Source organism: Rhineura floridana, chromosome 2 (genome assembly GCF_030035675.1).
Source record: "Rhineura floridana isolate rRhiFlo1 chromosome 2, rRhiFlo1.hap2, whole genome shotgun sequence".
NCBI classification, from domain to species: domain Eukaryota; kingdom Metazoa; phylum Chordata; class Lepidosauria; order Squamata; family Rhineuridae; genus Rhineura; species Rhineura floridana.
The window spans coordinates 182,639,558-182,654,987 of NC_084481.1; the positions used below are offsets into that span (position 1 = coordinate 182,639,558).

At 38.1% G+C, this 15,430-nt stretch overlaps 1 protein-coding gene across 5 annotated transcripts in view; it reads left to right on the forward strand.

The window, feature by feature from the left end:
- G2E3 (G2/M-phase specific E3 ubiquitin protein ligase) overlaps positions 1–14,407 on the forward strand; it is a 38,169-nt gene extending 23,762 nt beyond the window's left edge. For all 5 annotated transcript variants that reach the window (XM_061611558.1, XM_061611561.1, XM_061611560.1 and 2 more), the window contains exons 8-17: positions 565–671; positions 1,712–1,828; positions 2,670–2,797; positions 2,881–3,013; positions 4,341–4,469; positions 5,659–5,969; positions 7,780–7,961; positions 8,208–8,380; positions 9,244–9,443; positions 9,700–14,407. In XM_061611558.1, the coding sequence (XP_061467542.1) occupies positions 565–671; positions 1,712–1,828; positions 2,670–2,797; positions 2,881–3,013; positions 4,341–4,469; positions 5,659–5,969; positions 7,780–7,961; positions 8,208–8,380; positions 9,244–9,443; positions 9,700–9,938 (1,719 nt within the window). In that variant the 3' untranslated portion in view covers positions 9,939–14,407. The remainder of the gene's footprint in view (positions 1–564; positions 672–1,711; positions 1,829–2,669; positions 2,798–2,880; positions 3,014–4,340; positions 4,470–5,658; positions 5,970–7,779; positions 7,962–8,207; positions 8,381–9,243; positions 9,444–9,699) is intronic.
- Positions 14,408–15,430: the final 1,023 nt, after the last annotated feature.

Sequence of the window (15,430 nt, forward strand, 5' to 3'; positions counted from 1 at the left end):
CATCATTAAGATGGAAGAGATGAGGATAAAAGTGATTAATATGAGTAAATGCAGTAACGTGCTTGGAAAATTCAGTTTTCTGTTAGAAACCAGAATAGAACTGCCATCTTGCACCAGATGTCTATTAAAAATCAAATCACAAAGTAGTTCATGCACATTTCTGTGATCTTATCAGATTATTCTACTGAATAGTCAAAGTCAACATCTTTGAATGTTCAAAGTTAGCTGTATTTGTAGGCCACATCTAGATCTGCATTCTGGATATGAGAATTGCTTTCAATTTCATTTTAGTCATTAATTATTACAGTACCACTTTAGTATTCTCTCTTTAGCCATGACTGTTGATAAATGTGAAGAACTGTGGTGTTTGCATTACAAGCCTTACAAGCTCAGAACTCGTAAGAATTTGCAAAAGTGTTGGGATATAAACAGGCATTAAAGAATTAATCATTTGTGTGCTACTGTGGATATTCTGTCGTTCCCTCATCTTGGGAGGCAATTCAGAAGATTGCCTATGGACTGATTTACTGACCATTCATTTTTTCTCTCCCATTTTGGATCTAGTGTCAAGCTCTAAGTGCAGGGGTGTTTTTCTTTAGATGCCCAGTATGTAACAACAAAGAGAAATTTCAGAATGAAATGTTGAGAATGGGCATACATATTCCAGAAAGGTAAGTAATTCTCAAAATGTTTGTTGCATTTTTAAGACTATATGATGTACAAATTTACAGTTATGCTGTATACCACTCCAGGTACATTTACTAGAAAAGCAGGATATAAATTGTTAATTTTTATGTTCTGAAATTTCTAGTGTTGCCTGGTATCATTTTACTGTAAGCTATGATTTTTTTTTATTGGTTTATATAGGGTATTGGGAATCTCCAGCCTATGGGTCTAATTAAGGCCAGCATAGTCCCGATTTGGGCCATAAGGCCTTCTTCCCCAAACTACAAAACATATGTGATGTCAGGTGTGGGGCAGGTAGAGATAAGGTTGCCAATGCACAATTGGGAGCCTCAAAATGTGCTTCCAGTTGTTCATTGCCAAAGGATGCTTAATGTCACCACTAATTGGCTGATTGGCAGTGAGCAAGCCTGCCAGGATCATCTGCACTACTGGGTTCCCATTGGTTTTAATATTAAAAGTTGAAAATAAGATGCAAAATAGAAAGAACTGAATATGCTAACTAATGTAGAGGAAATATTTTAACCACTTGGTTCTTCAAGGATGAAGACAAGTAAAGCATGAATCCATGACTGATCCTAGCCCACAAAACAAAAGCATGATTCATAGGATTGCTAAACTTAGGGGACAAATGAAGACCAATGAAATCCCTTCAAAATTAGGACAAGAATTTCCTTTTTACAGGTAGCTGATGAAAAGCTAGGAGCAGGTAGGTAGGAAAATGAAGCAGTACTGTCCTTTTTGGTCAGTGTATGCATAATGCAAAGCCATGGTTAACACCACAAAAGGATGTTTCAAAAAAGGTTTTCCAGTTCTTGCAAATGCTGGTTTGTAGAAAAGCCTGGGTTAATCAGCCTGCTCAAATAGATTGGAGTTCTGAATTGCTAAAGAACAGACTGACTTTTAAAGAGCTACTAACTTCCTTTAGATTTCTTTTTCTCACTTTGTTAGTTGGTCAAATTATCATTTTTCTAAGAAAAGCTGCAGTGTAGAACTAAGCTGTTCTAATAAGTTTGAATGTTTCCAGAGATGCCTCCTGGGAACTGGAAGAGAATGCATACCAGGACCTTCTTCAGTGTTACCAACACTGTGACATCAAAATATGCCTCTGCAAAAATGGAAGAAACTACAATGAGTCTGATAGGTATTAATATATGTAGTCCTTTGACATAAAAATGTCTAATATGCTTGTAGTTTTTAGGAATGTTACCTAGTACTGCTTCCATCCACAATTTGTTAAAGTCAGTTGGTGATGGCCACATATGGAATTATACTAAACCAAAGAAATTAGTAGCCCTTAACTTAAATAGTCTTGGTGGAGTTTTTATTTGTAATAAGATGGTGACATATTAATTTTTATGGTGCCAGGCATTAGTACTTTGTGTTAGAAATCTTAAACATGTATTGACGTTAGAGGCCCTGTTCCATGTCCTCTTGCTTTCCAAAATTCACCCTGCCTTGCATAGTGATGGTACCTGAGCCTTGCCTGGTAAGGGTTCATCATTATTTGCCTGCCATCAAATGGTGAAAAGATGGCATATCTAGAAGGCTTTGGGGATAATGTAGATTTATCATCCATAGAGCTGGGTTATCAATAGGTTGGGCTGAAAGGGCCCCTTCTGCGAGCAGAACAGAATCTTTGGGTCCAACCCAATACATTTTTGCTGATGTGCATTTTTCTGGCTTCTTTTTATTTGATTATTTTATAAAGTGTATGTATTCTATTATGTTTTTATTATTAATAGCCACTTTGGATATCCTTTCTAATAGAAAGCAAGGGCAAATATATTAAATATAGTATAAAATATTGATAATCTTCCACTTCTTCTGCCCGCTTTATCTCAATGTGTTGCAACGGAATGGTTTTGTTTCTTCTTGGGAAATACACTGATGCCAAGTATAATGGTATAACTAATTATATTGAGTTTAAAAGATTTAAGTTGCAACTGCCATAATTTTTAAAATACATGTTTGTTTTCTTTTAGCAAATGGGAAATAAAGCGCTGTCAATATTGTGGTTCAAGTGGGACTCATTTGGCATGTTCCTCACTTACAAATTGGGAGCAAAATTGGGAATGCATAGAATGTAGAACTATCCTGGCAAAATCAACTGGTATGAAACTCCTTCTTTATTATGGAACTAATTTAAACTTGTTAAAGATTTGCCAGAGAAATGATGTGAATTTCATTATTCAGGGAACTGTCAGAAATGGCGAAAACGTTCTTGGAGTATGCCAGAAAAAAAAGATATTGGAGACAGCTTGCTGGAAGAGCCATCACCCAAATGTCCCAGACAGTCTCCTGGATCCCATCTTGGCTTTCTTGTCAGGTATGTAATTTTCTTTTGCTTGCAACTGCTTGGAAACATACAGGTAGTGTTTACACATCATGCTAAACCACAGTTTAGCACAATGTGTAGACCAGAAATGAGCTGCAGGGAAACTCAGGTCTGTGCACTCTCTTCTTTCCATATGCCTGTCGGAGTGAGTTTGAGAGCTTTCACTTTTTCTTTTCTTTTAATTTGTTGTGAACCCAATTTCATACCATGGTTACTGATGCTGTCAAAACTATCCACAGCTCCAGAGGACACAGCAAACTGCAGGAAAGCAAAAGCTTTTGCTCCTGAATTCCTCTTACTAGCTTCACTGTGGGGGTGGGGGGGAGGGGGGGAGAAAAAGAACTTAAGGTGTGCTGGAGCTTGGTCCTATACATGTCATGGAAAACCATGATTTAGCACGTGAACATAGCTGAATCCTAAAAATAGTAACTTTGATCCCACAGGCTATTCCAAAACTCAGGAACTTCATAAGCAGCCAACAGTGTATTTGATGGGGAGGAACCAAAGCAAGCCCTTGCACTATGCCTTTAAAGTGTGGCCTAATAAAATACAAGCCACTAGCAAAAAGTACACTTGCACTTAATTTGTTTAAGGTCATGGTGCAAATCCTATTGATTTAAATGAACTTTAATTACATTCTTGTTCCCAGTTCTTAACACAGCAAGTTCTAGTACTCATTTACAAAAAAAGTCAGTTACTGACTATACACTTGATCTGTGCAGCATTGTAGGCTACAGATAGAAACATTTCAGTCAGGATGGGGCTAATTAAACATAGATTTTTAGGAAAGAAATTTTGTGTGTGGATATATAAAATTGTACATACATATTTGCATACAGGTATGTGTGTTTATGTTTGCAGTTGTTGACTCACAGAAGTAGTCCCTTTTGGACACTTCGTTGTTGTTCTTATGTGCCTTCAAATTGACTACGACTTATGGCGACCCTATGAATTGGCGCCCTCCAACAGCATCTGTCGTGAACCACCCTGTTCAGATCTTGTAAATTCATGTCTGTGGCTTCCTTTATGGAATCAATCCATCTCTTGTTTGGCCTTCCTCTTTTTCGACTCCCTTCTGTTTTTCCCAGCATTATTCTCTTTTCTAGTGAATCATGTCTTATTATCTGTCCAAGTATGACAACCTCAGTTTCATCATTTTAGCTTCTAGTGATAGTTCTGGTTTAATTTGTTCTAACACCCAATTATTTGTCTTTTTCGCAGTCGGTGGTATCTGCAAAGCTCTCCTCCAACACCACATTTCAAATGAATTGATTTTTCTCCTGTCCGCTTTTTGAAACTAATGTTGTTTTTTCTCTAGGTCCCCAAAGATATGCCCCAATGGCTTTACTCAGTGTTCACAACTGGATCTCCCCTCTCCTAATAATAGACTGATATCTCCTTCCCCCTTGATCAGTCCTTCAGTGAGGAATCTGTCGATAAGAAAAAAGTAAGTAAATGTTAAGTAGTACTTGGCCAATATTTGTATTTTAGAATGGATTATTGAGTTTGGGGGGTGGCCTTGTGCTAGTAGCCAGCGGAAATTTTGCCTTTCCCCCTATATTACGTTTCAGACTGCATTTGAACACTCACCCACTCCAAAAGCAGTTTGGTTTGCAATGCTGGGGGCTGCTGTGGGCAGGACACAAAGTATGAAACAACTCTGGGTGAGAGCCAACATCACGTCAGCAGACACAATCGGACTTTCCCTTCCTCTCTCCACCCCCCTATAGCAGCCTCCTGTGCAGTCCCAAAATCAGATGTTCTCCAGAGGAGATTTTTTGTGCTGAAGGGAGGAGGAAAGTACAGGAAAGTTGCACTTGCACAAAGAGAATTCCATTGCACCAGCAGGACATCAAAACTGGCTATCGCCCATTAGGCTTGTGGAACTATTTTTATGATTCCTTGTATCCTGCCAATTGCTTTAAGGTTAGAGATTGGTAGCTGTTTGCAAAAGGGCTTCACCTTCCTCTCCTCCCCTTGCAGCTCCCATTCTCCCTCAAACATCTGTGCCAGGGGGGTGAGGGACCTCTAGACCCTATTTTGTGGGTGTCTAGAGAGGAGGAGGAGGAGAGGGGAAAGTCTGCATAGCAGTGGATGCAACTCACTATGCTGGTATTTATGTTCAATGGGGAACATAATATTAAAAGAGGCAACATACTGCTTTTTCTCAGCATACTTTATGGGTTGTAGTCAGTGCTAGTCCTACTCAGAGTAGACCCATTGAAATTAATGCATGTTTATTATTTCTTTATTAAATTTATATCCTGCCCTTACTCCTAGAAGGAGCCCAGGGCAGTGAGTTAGACCTATTAATTTCAGTGGGTCTACTCTGAGTAGGACTTAGTTGGACTGAACCTTTTGTCTGATCTTGTTCTCAGATTTCATTGATACACAAAAGAATCCTTGCTTCCTCACTTAAACATTAGCAAATTGCTTTATTAAGTTTACTCATCCTGCAGAAATCTTTAGATTATCAAGCAGTGTATAATCTCAGTGAACTAATTATTATGATTCCGATAGTAATTTATTCTAAAATTTTGAGGTTACATGGCAGATAGTGGTATAGATTCAGAACTATTTCTGCACCTACCAAAATATACTGTGCTAATCAAAACAGTCCTTTTTATATTGTGTAGGCAACTCGTAGTACAGCAGAGAGAAGTCTCCAATATTCTGAGGGAATTAAGATCACAAATTCATACTAAACCAACAAGACTGAATATCAGTAGACAAAACATCTGGGTTAGCGCCTTAAAGGGATTTCAAAAACGGAGCTTCAATCCTGCCAATACTATTGAAGTAAAGTACATAAAATGCAGGACGAAAATAGAGATGGATGTCTGCCATTCATCAAAGGAAGATTTTTTTCTGTTACTGATGATTCACCTTCAGAACTCATCACTCTTTGAAGGCGGTTCCTCAAAGAACTTGTCTTTTGATTCCCAAGGTAAGCCTAAATTGTAGATATTTGATATATATGTTTGGAGGGGAGAGGATTTGTTTCTTTCTCCCTTTTCTAATGGGTATACAGTGTGCCTGTGGTGGTTCATTCTAATCCTACAGCAAACTTGTGAAGCAAGTTTGCCAACAGATATTTGCCTAAGATCACCCAACAAGCTACACAGGCTGAGCAGAAATTTGAACCCAGATCTTCCCAGGTGAAGTTAAACACACTATCAGCTACATCACACTGGCTCTGTATGTACTGCAAGGGAAATAAGCTTGTTCAGTGCTGCAGGAATATGGAATACTTCTCTTTGATATCAGCATGTTGTGTATTCTGATCAGGCTAATAAGCTAAACATATTTATTAAATATAAAGGTATTGGCAGATACCATGCCGATAAATGTTCACTAACATTGATAGGTATTGACTTTGCCAACTGTATAGGAGCCTCACCCTCTTTGCTGCTTATGCTGTTCAGAAATAGTGAACTTGATACTACAATGAAAGCTTGTTACAATGCAGGGGTTGGTGGAGAAAGGATGCACCTGTATTATAGGGCTTCCATGTTATAATGAAAACTGCACTGACAGGGTGAAAGCTAGTGAGTACTGGCTCCTGGGGGGGGGGGGCACCACTGCTGTGGCTGAGGAACAGAAGCTGGAAGGGTAACGGGGAGAACAAGTTAACACAAACAAAGCTCCACAGACAGTAACAAAAGAACTTGGAGAAGGCTCAAGAGATAAGCATCCCTTAGGGGAAAACATGCCAGGAAGGAAAAGGGGAGGCAGGGAGGGAGACATCAGGAAAGAGATTTTTTTAAACGAACAGTTATAGGGGGAAAAGAACCAGGGGAACCAAACAGAGAACTTGTCAGGGACAAAGAGGACAGAGGACAAAAAAATAAGGTATAACAAACATTAAAATAGGGCATACAATATTTAACTTTTGGGACATGGTTATACCTGCGGTATATCTGAATCCACAATACAATGTGACACATTATAGCAAGCTTGCATTGTAGTGAAGAGGCCAGCTCCAAATGAAGGGTAATTTCATTTTTGAGTTGTTATGGGTTTTATCCAAGTAATAAATATCAATTGTGGTAGAGGGAACAGCCTCTTTTCTAGTGTTTACTATGTGGTAAGGGATAGGAGAACTACAATGAGTTCTATGTACAATTGCCAAAACTTCAAGTATGGCTTTAAGTCATTCTTGTGGGTAATGAAAACTGCCTTTGTTAAGCTCTGATGAACATTTTGGCTGGCATGCAAAAACAAAAACCACCCCATTTGTCCCAGGCGCTTATTTAACTACAGTTGAAGGCTCAGTTTCATCTCTGGCTACAACTGTAAGGCAGCTTTTGATACAGAACAAAGACAGTTCCAAAGTTTTTGGAACAGCTTTTTGTGATGGACAGGGTGGGGGGGATGCAACAGGAAATGGGACCAGACAAGTCCTGGTGCTCAAGCATAAACATCCAGCTCAGTTCTTTTGTATACCATAAATACATAATTAATAGTGGTGTCCATTGGCTTAAGTGGATTTAGAAGGGAATTAGACAAATTCATGTTTGGTACATCAGTAGCCATTTTCCCATAATCCTAAACATTAAATACTGAGAACAAATGGGAAAGGAAGAGAGTTGTTGCCTTCATGTACCACTTAAGGGCTTCCAGATGCATCTGGCTGGCTGCTTGGGAAATGGAATCCTGAACTTTGGTTTGATGGACCTTTGGTTTTAATTAATTAGGGCACATTCCAGCTGTTCTTAGTAAATGCATTAGTTATTTTACATTATTTGTATTTTCAGCTCTTAAAGATAATTTATACTATGAAGCTGGAAAAATGATTGCAGTTTCTCTGGTTCATGGAGGCCCGTCTCCTAGCTTCTTCTCCAAAAGCTTGTTTAATTGCCTTGTTTATGGTACAGAAAATGTGAAACCAACTATAGAAGATGTTGCTGATAGGAATGTTTTGCAGAAAATAGAGAAGGTAAGATGCTGTACACCTGTGTAGCACTATAAAGACGGTTCTTGGTAGTTTTTGTCCTCACCTATTTATTTTAAATTGGGTATTGAGGGCATTTCTCTCATCAGAAATAGTTATACAACATACATGCCAAACTAATTGTCAGCCAAAAGTGTTTAGAAACAAGTGGGTGGTTATATCTATCAATTTAAATTTGATGGTACATGTATTCATTAAATAAACCAGTTAATGTTTTATTTCCTACTCTAGATAAAATCTGCAAGAACTTTGAGCAGCTTAGAATCAGCAATAAGTGATTGCTCTGAATATCTCGCCACTGTTGGATGTTTGAAACTTGTAACAGCTCTATGTGATAAGGATATGTTGGTGAATGAGATACTGAATTATCATGTCATCAAGAGAACTATTTTGCCTTTTGAAAGGTTTGTTTTGCATGTTGAACCCATTACTATACCTTTTCAGTTTATAGTCTAGGGTTCTGTATTTGCACATTTCTTTGTAAAGCAACTAAAGTTCTGCATGTATAAATTAAAATGTTACACAACATGTTTCATTTGTTATGAAGAATTCATTGTTCTAGTAGTGGTTTTTTCACCACATTGGTTTTCCCTATTATTTATTAGTACTAAAAATATAAAATTTAATTACAACATTGAGTAAAACAATATACTATTAACTATTCAAAAATGCTTAAGGGAAATTTGAACGTGTTTTGAAAAACTGATTTGTTGGATGAACACTTAAATATAGTCAACAGTCCATAAGAGGTGGCTCAAGGGAGGACGTTCTGGAGCTTTGTTTCATAGGTCAAGATCAATCATTGTGCCTGTGGATGTGATGGGACTTCTCCTTCTTCCACTCACCCTCTGGTCCCCAGTCTGCTTCTCCAGAACAAATGCTGGAAGTACACTGGGGCTGCTGAGGGGAGGAGAAAGAGGGGAGTTACCGTCCTTTGTTGTTAGTAGCTTTCAGGAAAACTTAGTAGCTCTAAAAACTATTATTGAAAGGATGTGTAGCCAGTACCAGCTCCAGCAAGGGTTTTCTGCCTAGTACATCAAAACTTGTTTATGTATCAATAATATATCAATAAATGTATTTTAATAAATCCAGCAAATGCAGGTCATGTCGATGAATTCTTTCTTGTAGAAATTTTAAGTGGTATTTGTAATGTGAAAAATCAGTTTGGCATTATCGAAGGCAGTGTTCTCTCTCTCTCTCTTAAAAAAAAAAGAACAAAAAACCTCATAGCACTTATTTGGTTTTATGCATTGTTTTTTCCCCTTAGCTTTAGACAAGGTTTGGAAACACTTGGTGTTTTGGAAAAAATGCAGATGAATCCTGATGCGTTCTGTAGCATATTATGTCACAAGCCTGAGAAACTTTCAGCAAAACTTCTTTGTGATCTCTTTACAATCCACTGTTTACCAGGAGCAGACAAAGCCAGAAGTCTAGATTTCTGGATGGGTTACTTACAGGAGACGGAAGGTAAGAAAAAGGAGATTCGCCTCAGTGAATCTGAACTAGGAATCTAGAGTGTGTGTGCTTTAAAGAACAAACAAACATTAAGCTGTTTATCAAACTCCTAAGCCAAGACTTCTTTGAATTTTAGTTTCACTTTACATTTTCAGTAATGATTAACTGCAGTCAATTTATCATTATTTTGACTCACTCTTACCTTCTAATGTGAAATTGCTTGTAAAAGCTGTTTGCAGCTAATCAAAACTCCTCATTCTTGGTCTAGGTGGCGAGTCAGCAGTAACTCTAGAGGACATCTTAGTGTTTGCAACTGGCATTCGTGATATTCCACCCATTGGCTTTGATCCTGAGCCTGCAGTTAAGTTTCTGCATATAAAATACCCCATTGGAAAGAGACACCTTAATTGTTTAGAGCTTCCAATAACAAAGTCTTATGAGAAGTTTAAAAGAATTCTGGATTTCGCCATCAGAAGTACTCTAAGATTAGAATCAGAAGTACGTTAGTTGCTACAATGGATGCTGAAAAGTGAATGATGAAGCATGTAAGAAGCTTGCTAGCTGCTCGGCGGATAACACACACATTCATCCTCACAGACTTACAACTTGATCATGGAAACGGCTTAATCTCAGTCTTTGCACTTTGAACATGGTTTCAAAATGCTGAACAAAGCTTTTAAAACAATTTTGTATTATTTGTATTTTTTAATACTTTGCCCTAATCTCATCCTTTAGCCCAGCCCCACTTTATAATATAATCCAACCAGTGGCCAGTTGTCTGGTAGTGTACTGTACCCTCCATTTATATTATAAACAATTATAAATCAAAATTTCTGGTGAATAGATTCACTAATCCCCTTTCCAGTTTGTAATATATCCAGGAAGTAATATTTTCGTGTAAGTTTTGATTGGTGGGGAGCGCAGAGAATGAGGGATGATCTTTTACATATTAAATGACTAATTTAGCATTATTCTAGCTATTACTTATGAACAAGGATAAGGAAGCTAAACATATTACCTCATTTTAATTTTTGTCAAATATATATTTTTAAAGAATAGCAGAGCTTTATGATGCAGTACCCCAGCTGCTTTAAAATTACATTTCCGTTCTACAGTCATTCCAAACGTTTTCTTTGGTGCTTTAACACTGTGAAAGAGTTAAAAAAATGTGCTGTTGTGTAAAGGTTTTGCAGTTTAGAGAAGATATAAGCCAACTCAGATGCACTAGTTAAATCAGTTTCATAGCTTCAAGTCCAAATGTTTGAAAATGGTACACAAGTTTTAAGAGTTACACTCGTTTATCTGTAATGAAGAGAACATACTAGTTCAACTTAATTACTACTGTTTGAAGAAGGCAGAGATTTGTTAGCATATGGTTTGCACCAATTTTGAATATTGGTATTTTTGAAGTTTAGACACTCCACTATTTACCTGATGGCTTATTTGAAATCTTGTGCACTTGATTTCATTTTCAAAGTCCTCTATTGCCCCAGATGCACTGTAAATATGCCATATAGAGTATTTAATCCTATAAACTAGAAGTGATCTAATAATTTGCCTGTTTACCATATCTTGGGTATATGACATAATAGAAAATGTATGTCAATGGCTTGATCCAAAGTAGCATGAGGCTGTTTCTGCTCAAGCTGGAGGGGGGAGGGGACTCTTCTGCTTCACCTCCCTTCTGGCAGCAGGTTCCTGCTTCCCCTAATTCCCTCCCAAAAGGCTGGGGAACTCTCTAGTGCTGCTTTTTGAGTGACATAAAGGTCAGCAACCACAGAGTAAGATTGCACTCCAAATTTATAACAGTGAGTTGCAACCAATGTAGTGCTAAATAAAGATACCATCGATACAAGAATTGCCACTTGTGCAATGTAACTTGCCCTCCTCCTCCCCTCACATGCTCCCTAAATCTGTTTTACAGGTTTTCCCAACCCTCCAGAGCACATTTTGGGTGTGCAGAGGGGAGGGGGGGATGTTCTATTGTGCAAGCACAAATGCTTGCAATGACTGGATGCATTAGTTGGAATACTGCCCAATAATTTTAATTTCTTCTCTTTCCCCTCCCCCACATGTGCACAAACAAGTTGCTGGGGCTTGTCATCTTCTGTGCTAAGTCCATGATCTGTGTATGTCTCCAAGCCCAAAATGTCTGGGGTGGCAATCCCTTGCACCAACTTTAATCTCAAGAGGAAGACTGGATATCCATATTGCACTTAGAGATGTAAAATTCTTGACAATTTTGAAGGCATGAGAGAATAGCCCAGGGTGTTTCCTTGGGGGAAATTAATAGTTAATTATCAAACTTAAACTTATTTTATTGCTTCAAACCTTGTAAAAATGCATTATTACTTAGCTAACATACAAAACTGGCCTCTTTGGCATTTTAATGATATTTACAGAGTAATCCTATGTATGTTCACTCAGAAGTAAGACTCGCTCTGTGTAGTGGAGCTTACCCCTAGGTAAACATAAATTATATATCAGTCATTTGAGGGCAGAGCTGAAAAGATTGACCACAGGGAAAGGGCTAAATCAGAAGACAGAAAATGGCAGAATACTGGCTTCTGATATCTTGCAAAGAGCAATTCACAAGCAATGACGGCCTTTTTCTTTTCTTCTGGGGTTTTGCAGACTTTCACATTTCTTAGTTGCATTGTGCTTTAAAAAAATCTCCACGCGCCTCAAGTACAGCATGATACAAACGTGCCTCAGCCCTCTTCTTTGAACTGGAGAACAGGGTTGGGAATTGTCTGCACAGTGATGCTGTGTTTGTCAGGTGCTTACAGGACTTCCTGTAAGCTCAGCATGACATTGGAAACAAGCTCTGGGCCACTGATTTGGAGAAAATATTTTGGGCTACTCTGGATTGTATCCAACATGGCCATTCTGCTTGCGCAATGGAACTTCTCTCTCCTGCAACCCCCTGTGTACCCTCAAAATTTGCTCCAGAGGATTGAGAGATCCTTTGGGGCAGTGTGGGGAGTAGAATGGGAAGTTCCATTGTGTAAGTGGAACTGCATTTACACAGCATTGAACAAACCCTATGTTTTTATAAACATGTTAATTTATAATTGGTCTTCTATAAACAAGCCTTGTTTGTTGTATTTTATATTGCAGTACATGTGTGGGTTTAACCTACTCTTGATTGACTCATCCTGGTAGTCTGATTATGTGAGTGTCTCATAACAATATATTTTATATACCATTCACTAATTAATTACTTTCCATCAGTTAACCCAATATATATAACATTCCCATGACATGACTATCTTTAAAGAACTTAAATCATTAGGAATCTTGGGATTTTTTGAGAAATTCACAAGTATGTTTTAAATAAGTCTTTAAAATATTTATTACATCAGTGTCTACTTTGAGTTTTTATCTTTTATTTCTTAATCTGGAATTAATCACTGAATATTGCAACAAGATCTAACTCTTTGTTCAGTGCAATCAATATTTCAATTGCAAACCAATTAAGATTTTTGTATGAAAAAATTGTCGCAAGAATCGTACTTGATTTTTTATGTCTTGCCATTTATATAAAAAAATCTAATCTGAAACAGATTAGTAAACACAATTGCATATAAAAATAGAACTTGAAAATCAATTGAATCCAAAAATATTTCCAAAAATAGATATTTGGAAATATGTATGTTAGGAATTTGTTTCTACTATCAGTCAACTTGGTGAGAAATAAGTGTGCCTTGTACAGTAAGCTATCAACACTTAAAAGCTTGAGTAGTTTCACACTACCATGTAAAATCTGTGGATGGAATCTAAAGTTTCTTTAGCTATGGCAAAGGGTTTAGGCATGCCCAGTGGGATTTTTCACTTTTTCCCCATGTATCATAATCTGCTTTTGAAAGTCCCCTTTGGTTCAAAATTTGTCTTCCATGAGTTATGGTGAGCTGCACAAGTCCTTGAACATGTAGAACTAGTTATGCAATTATTGGGAACTGCCCATAGTTTTTCTGCATAAGGAGCATACCTCAACTCATTTCTCACTGTCCCCAGTAGAAAAAGTGCTATAAATAATTATCAATGTCTGTTAAATTATGACTAGCTCGATGCTATCCATCTGCTCTAGTTGGACAGCACAATAAGCAGGGTTTTTCACCATAGCATTTGACAAGGGGAGCAGGGTTCGCTGTTAAACACCCCACCTCATATTTCCTGTTCTAAAATACATCCCATATATCTGTTACAATGGAATTTGGGCATGTTATTCCTCTCACCCATGCACAATTTAACTGATCTAATAAAAGGTTTCCATTGCAGAAATGTGATGGTACTTTGTGTCATTAGTGAGACTGTTTTGTTCTCCTGGGAGCTATTTGCACCTTGCCATGTGGTTTTACAATGTCTTGTTAGCCTAGCAGTTTGTTGGATTAGAAAATTTAGAATAAAGTATTCCATTAAACTATTCTGTCTTAAAATTTCTGGGCGCAGGATGTGACCCTCTTAAGTTCTGTTCGTTGTGATTATTTGAATTTGTCCTTTTTTAGATGTGTAATATTTCTTCTACTGATTATAAGCAAAAGAAATAGGAGAAACTGCGAATTAATGGAATTTGCAAATACATGTCAGTTCAGGGCAACAGTATTCCCTATGGCAGCTCAGGTACTTAACTGCACTCAGTGAAGTTTTCATCAAAGCATGCATAGATTCACTGATTTTTTGTCTGCTGTAAACAATTATTTGGATTAAAAGAAGGCAAAAAGTACTTGGTTATGAAAACTGAAATCTTTTATGGGTGGGGAATTAAACCTTTTGCATTATGTAACAGTAGTATAGAATACAAATCTTGCATGTACAGTTACAAGTTTGTAAATATTAGTTTATAGTTTTAACACAATCGTTTATTTCCTGAAGCTTGCTATAGCTTCCAGTGTCTACTGTCTGCTGTTCCATTACTTGTAGCAATATGTTATGGGAGAACTGTCATGTATATCTGTATAAAGTGCAATACATCAAGGACATGTTAGTTAACAGTATTAAATATATATGCATTCCAATGTAGTTGGGCTTGATTCTTTGGATGTTCTGGTGCAACAGTGGTAGTGCTTCACCTGGGATTTGTGATAATCCTCATCTATTTTACAATGCTTAATACAACAAACAGAAAATTTGAGACAGCCCTCACATAAGGATGTGTTAACTACCCCCGGACCCACTCAGTTAACCCTCCCTGACTTGCACAAACAAGCCAGAATAGGCAAGAGTCTAGAGGCCAAATGGTGGAATGGATAGCCAGAAGCACCTTGTCCATATCCTCAGACCTCAATAGCTGGAACTGATCCCACAGAATTGGATACATCTCACCAGAACTGGGACATCTTGGAAACTATATCAGCAACAGCAAGATCAGTATGAATGTGAATGATTTTACCTTTGAAGTGCCTAGCTAGCTTATCACAGCAGGCCTTTGATAGTTCCAATGCCCCATTAACTGGAGCAGGCAGTACTAGCATTTTCACCACTGTCTACTTAAGGCCACAATGTAGACAGCAATGTGGGCCTTTTTTTCTGCCATCATCGCTGTGTGATAGGTGCAGTTGTGCTTTCTAACCCGGTTTGGTCAGCTTCGCACACGGTGTTGCACCACTTCTGCTCTAGCCGTCATCCAGCCTCCTTCATTGCTCGTAGCTCTGAAGAGAACCAAGAAGTGCACTGAGCTCTGCAGTGTCAGACCAAATATACTGGGGCAATTGGGTAATAGCCCTTCTCATCTCAATGGGCCACAATAAGGCAAAGGCTTCAACTTAATCATCAACAATTGGCTCCTGGAAAATTTTCCAAAACCCATGGGGGTCTATCATATTCCACAAGTCTCCAAGGATGGGCTACCTGAGTTGGTCTCCCACCCCTACGGGGTGGGGTGGGGGTCTGATGTAGCAAACTAAATTTTACGATTGTGGACTGACTGTGACAAAGGGGGCAATTCAATTTCTCTAATATTCAAGCCACCCCGTGCTCGCCCTGAACACTAAATCTAA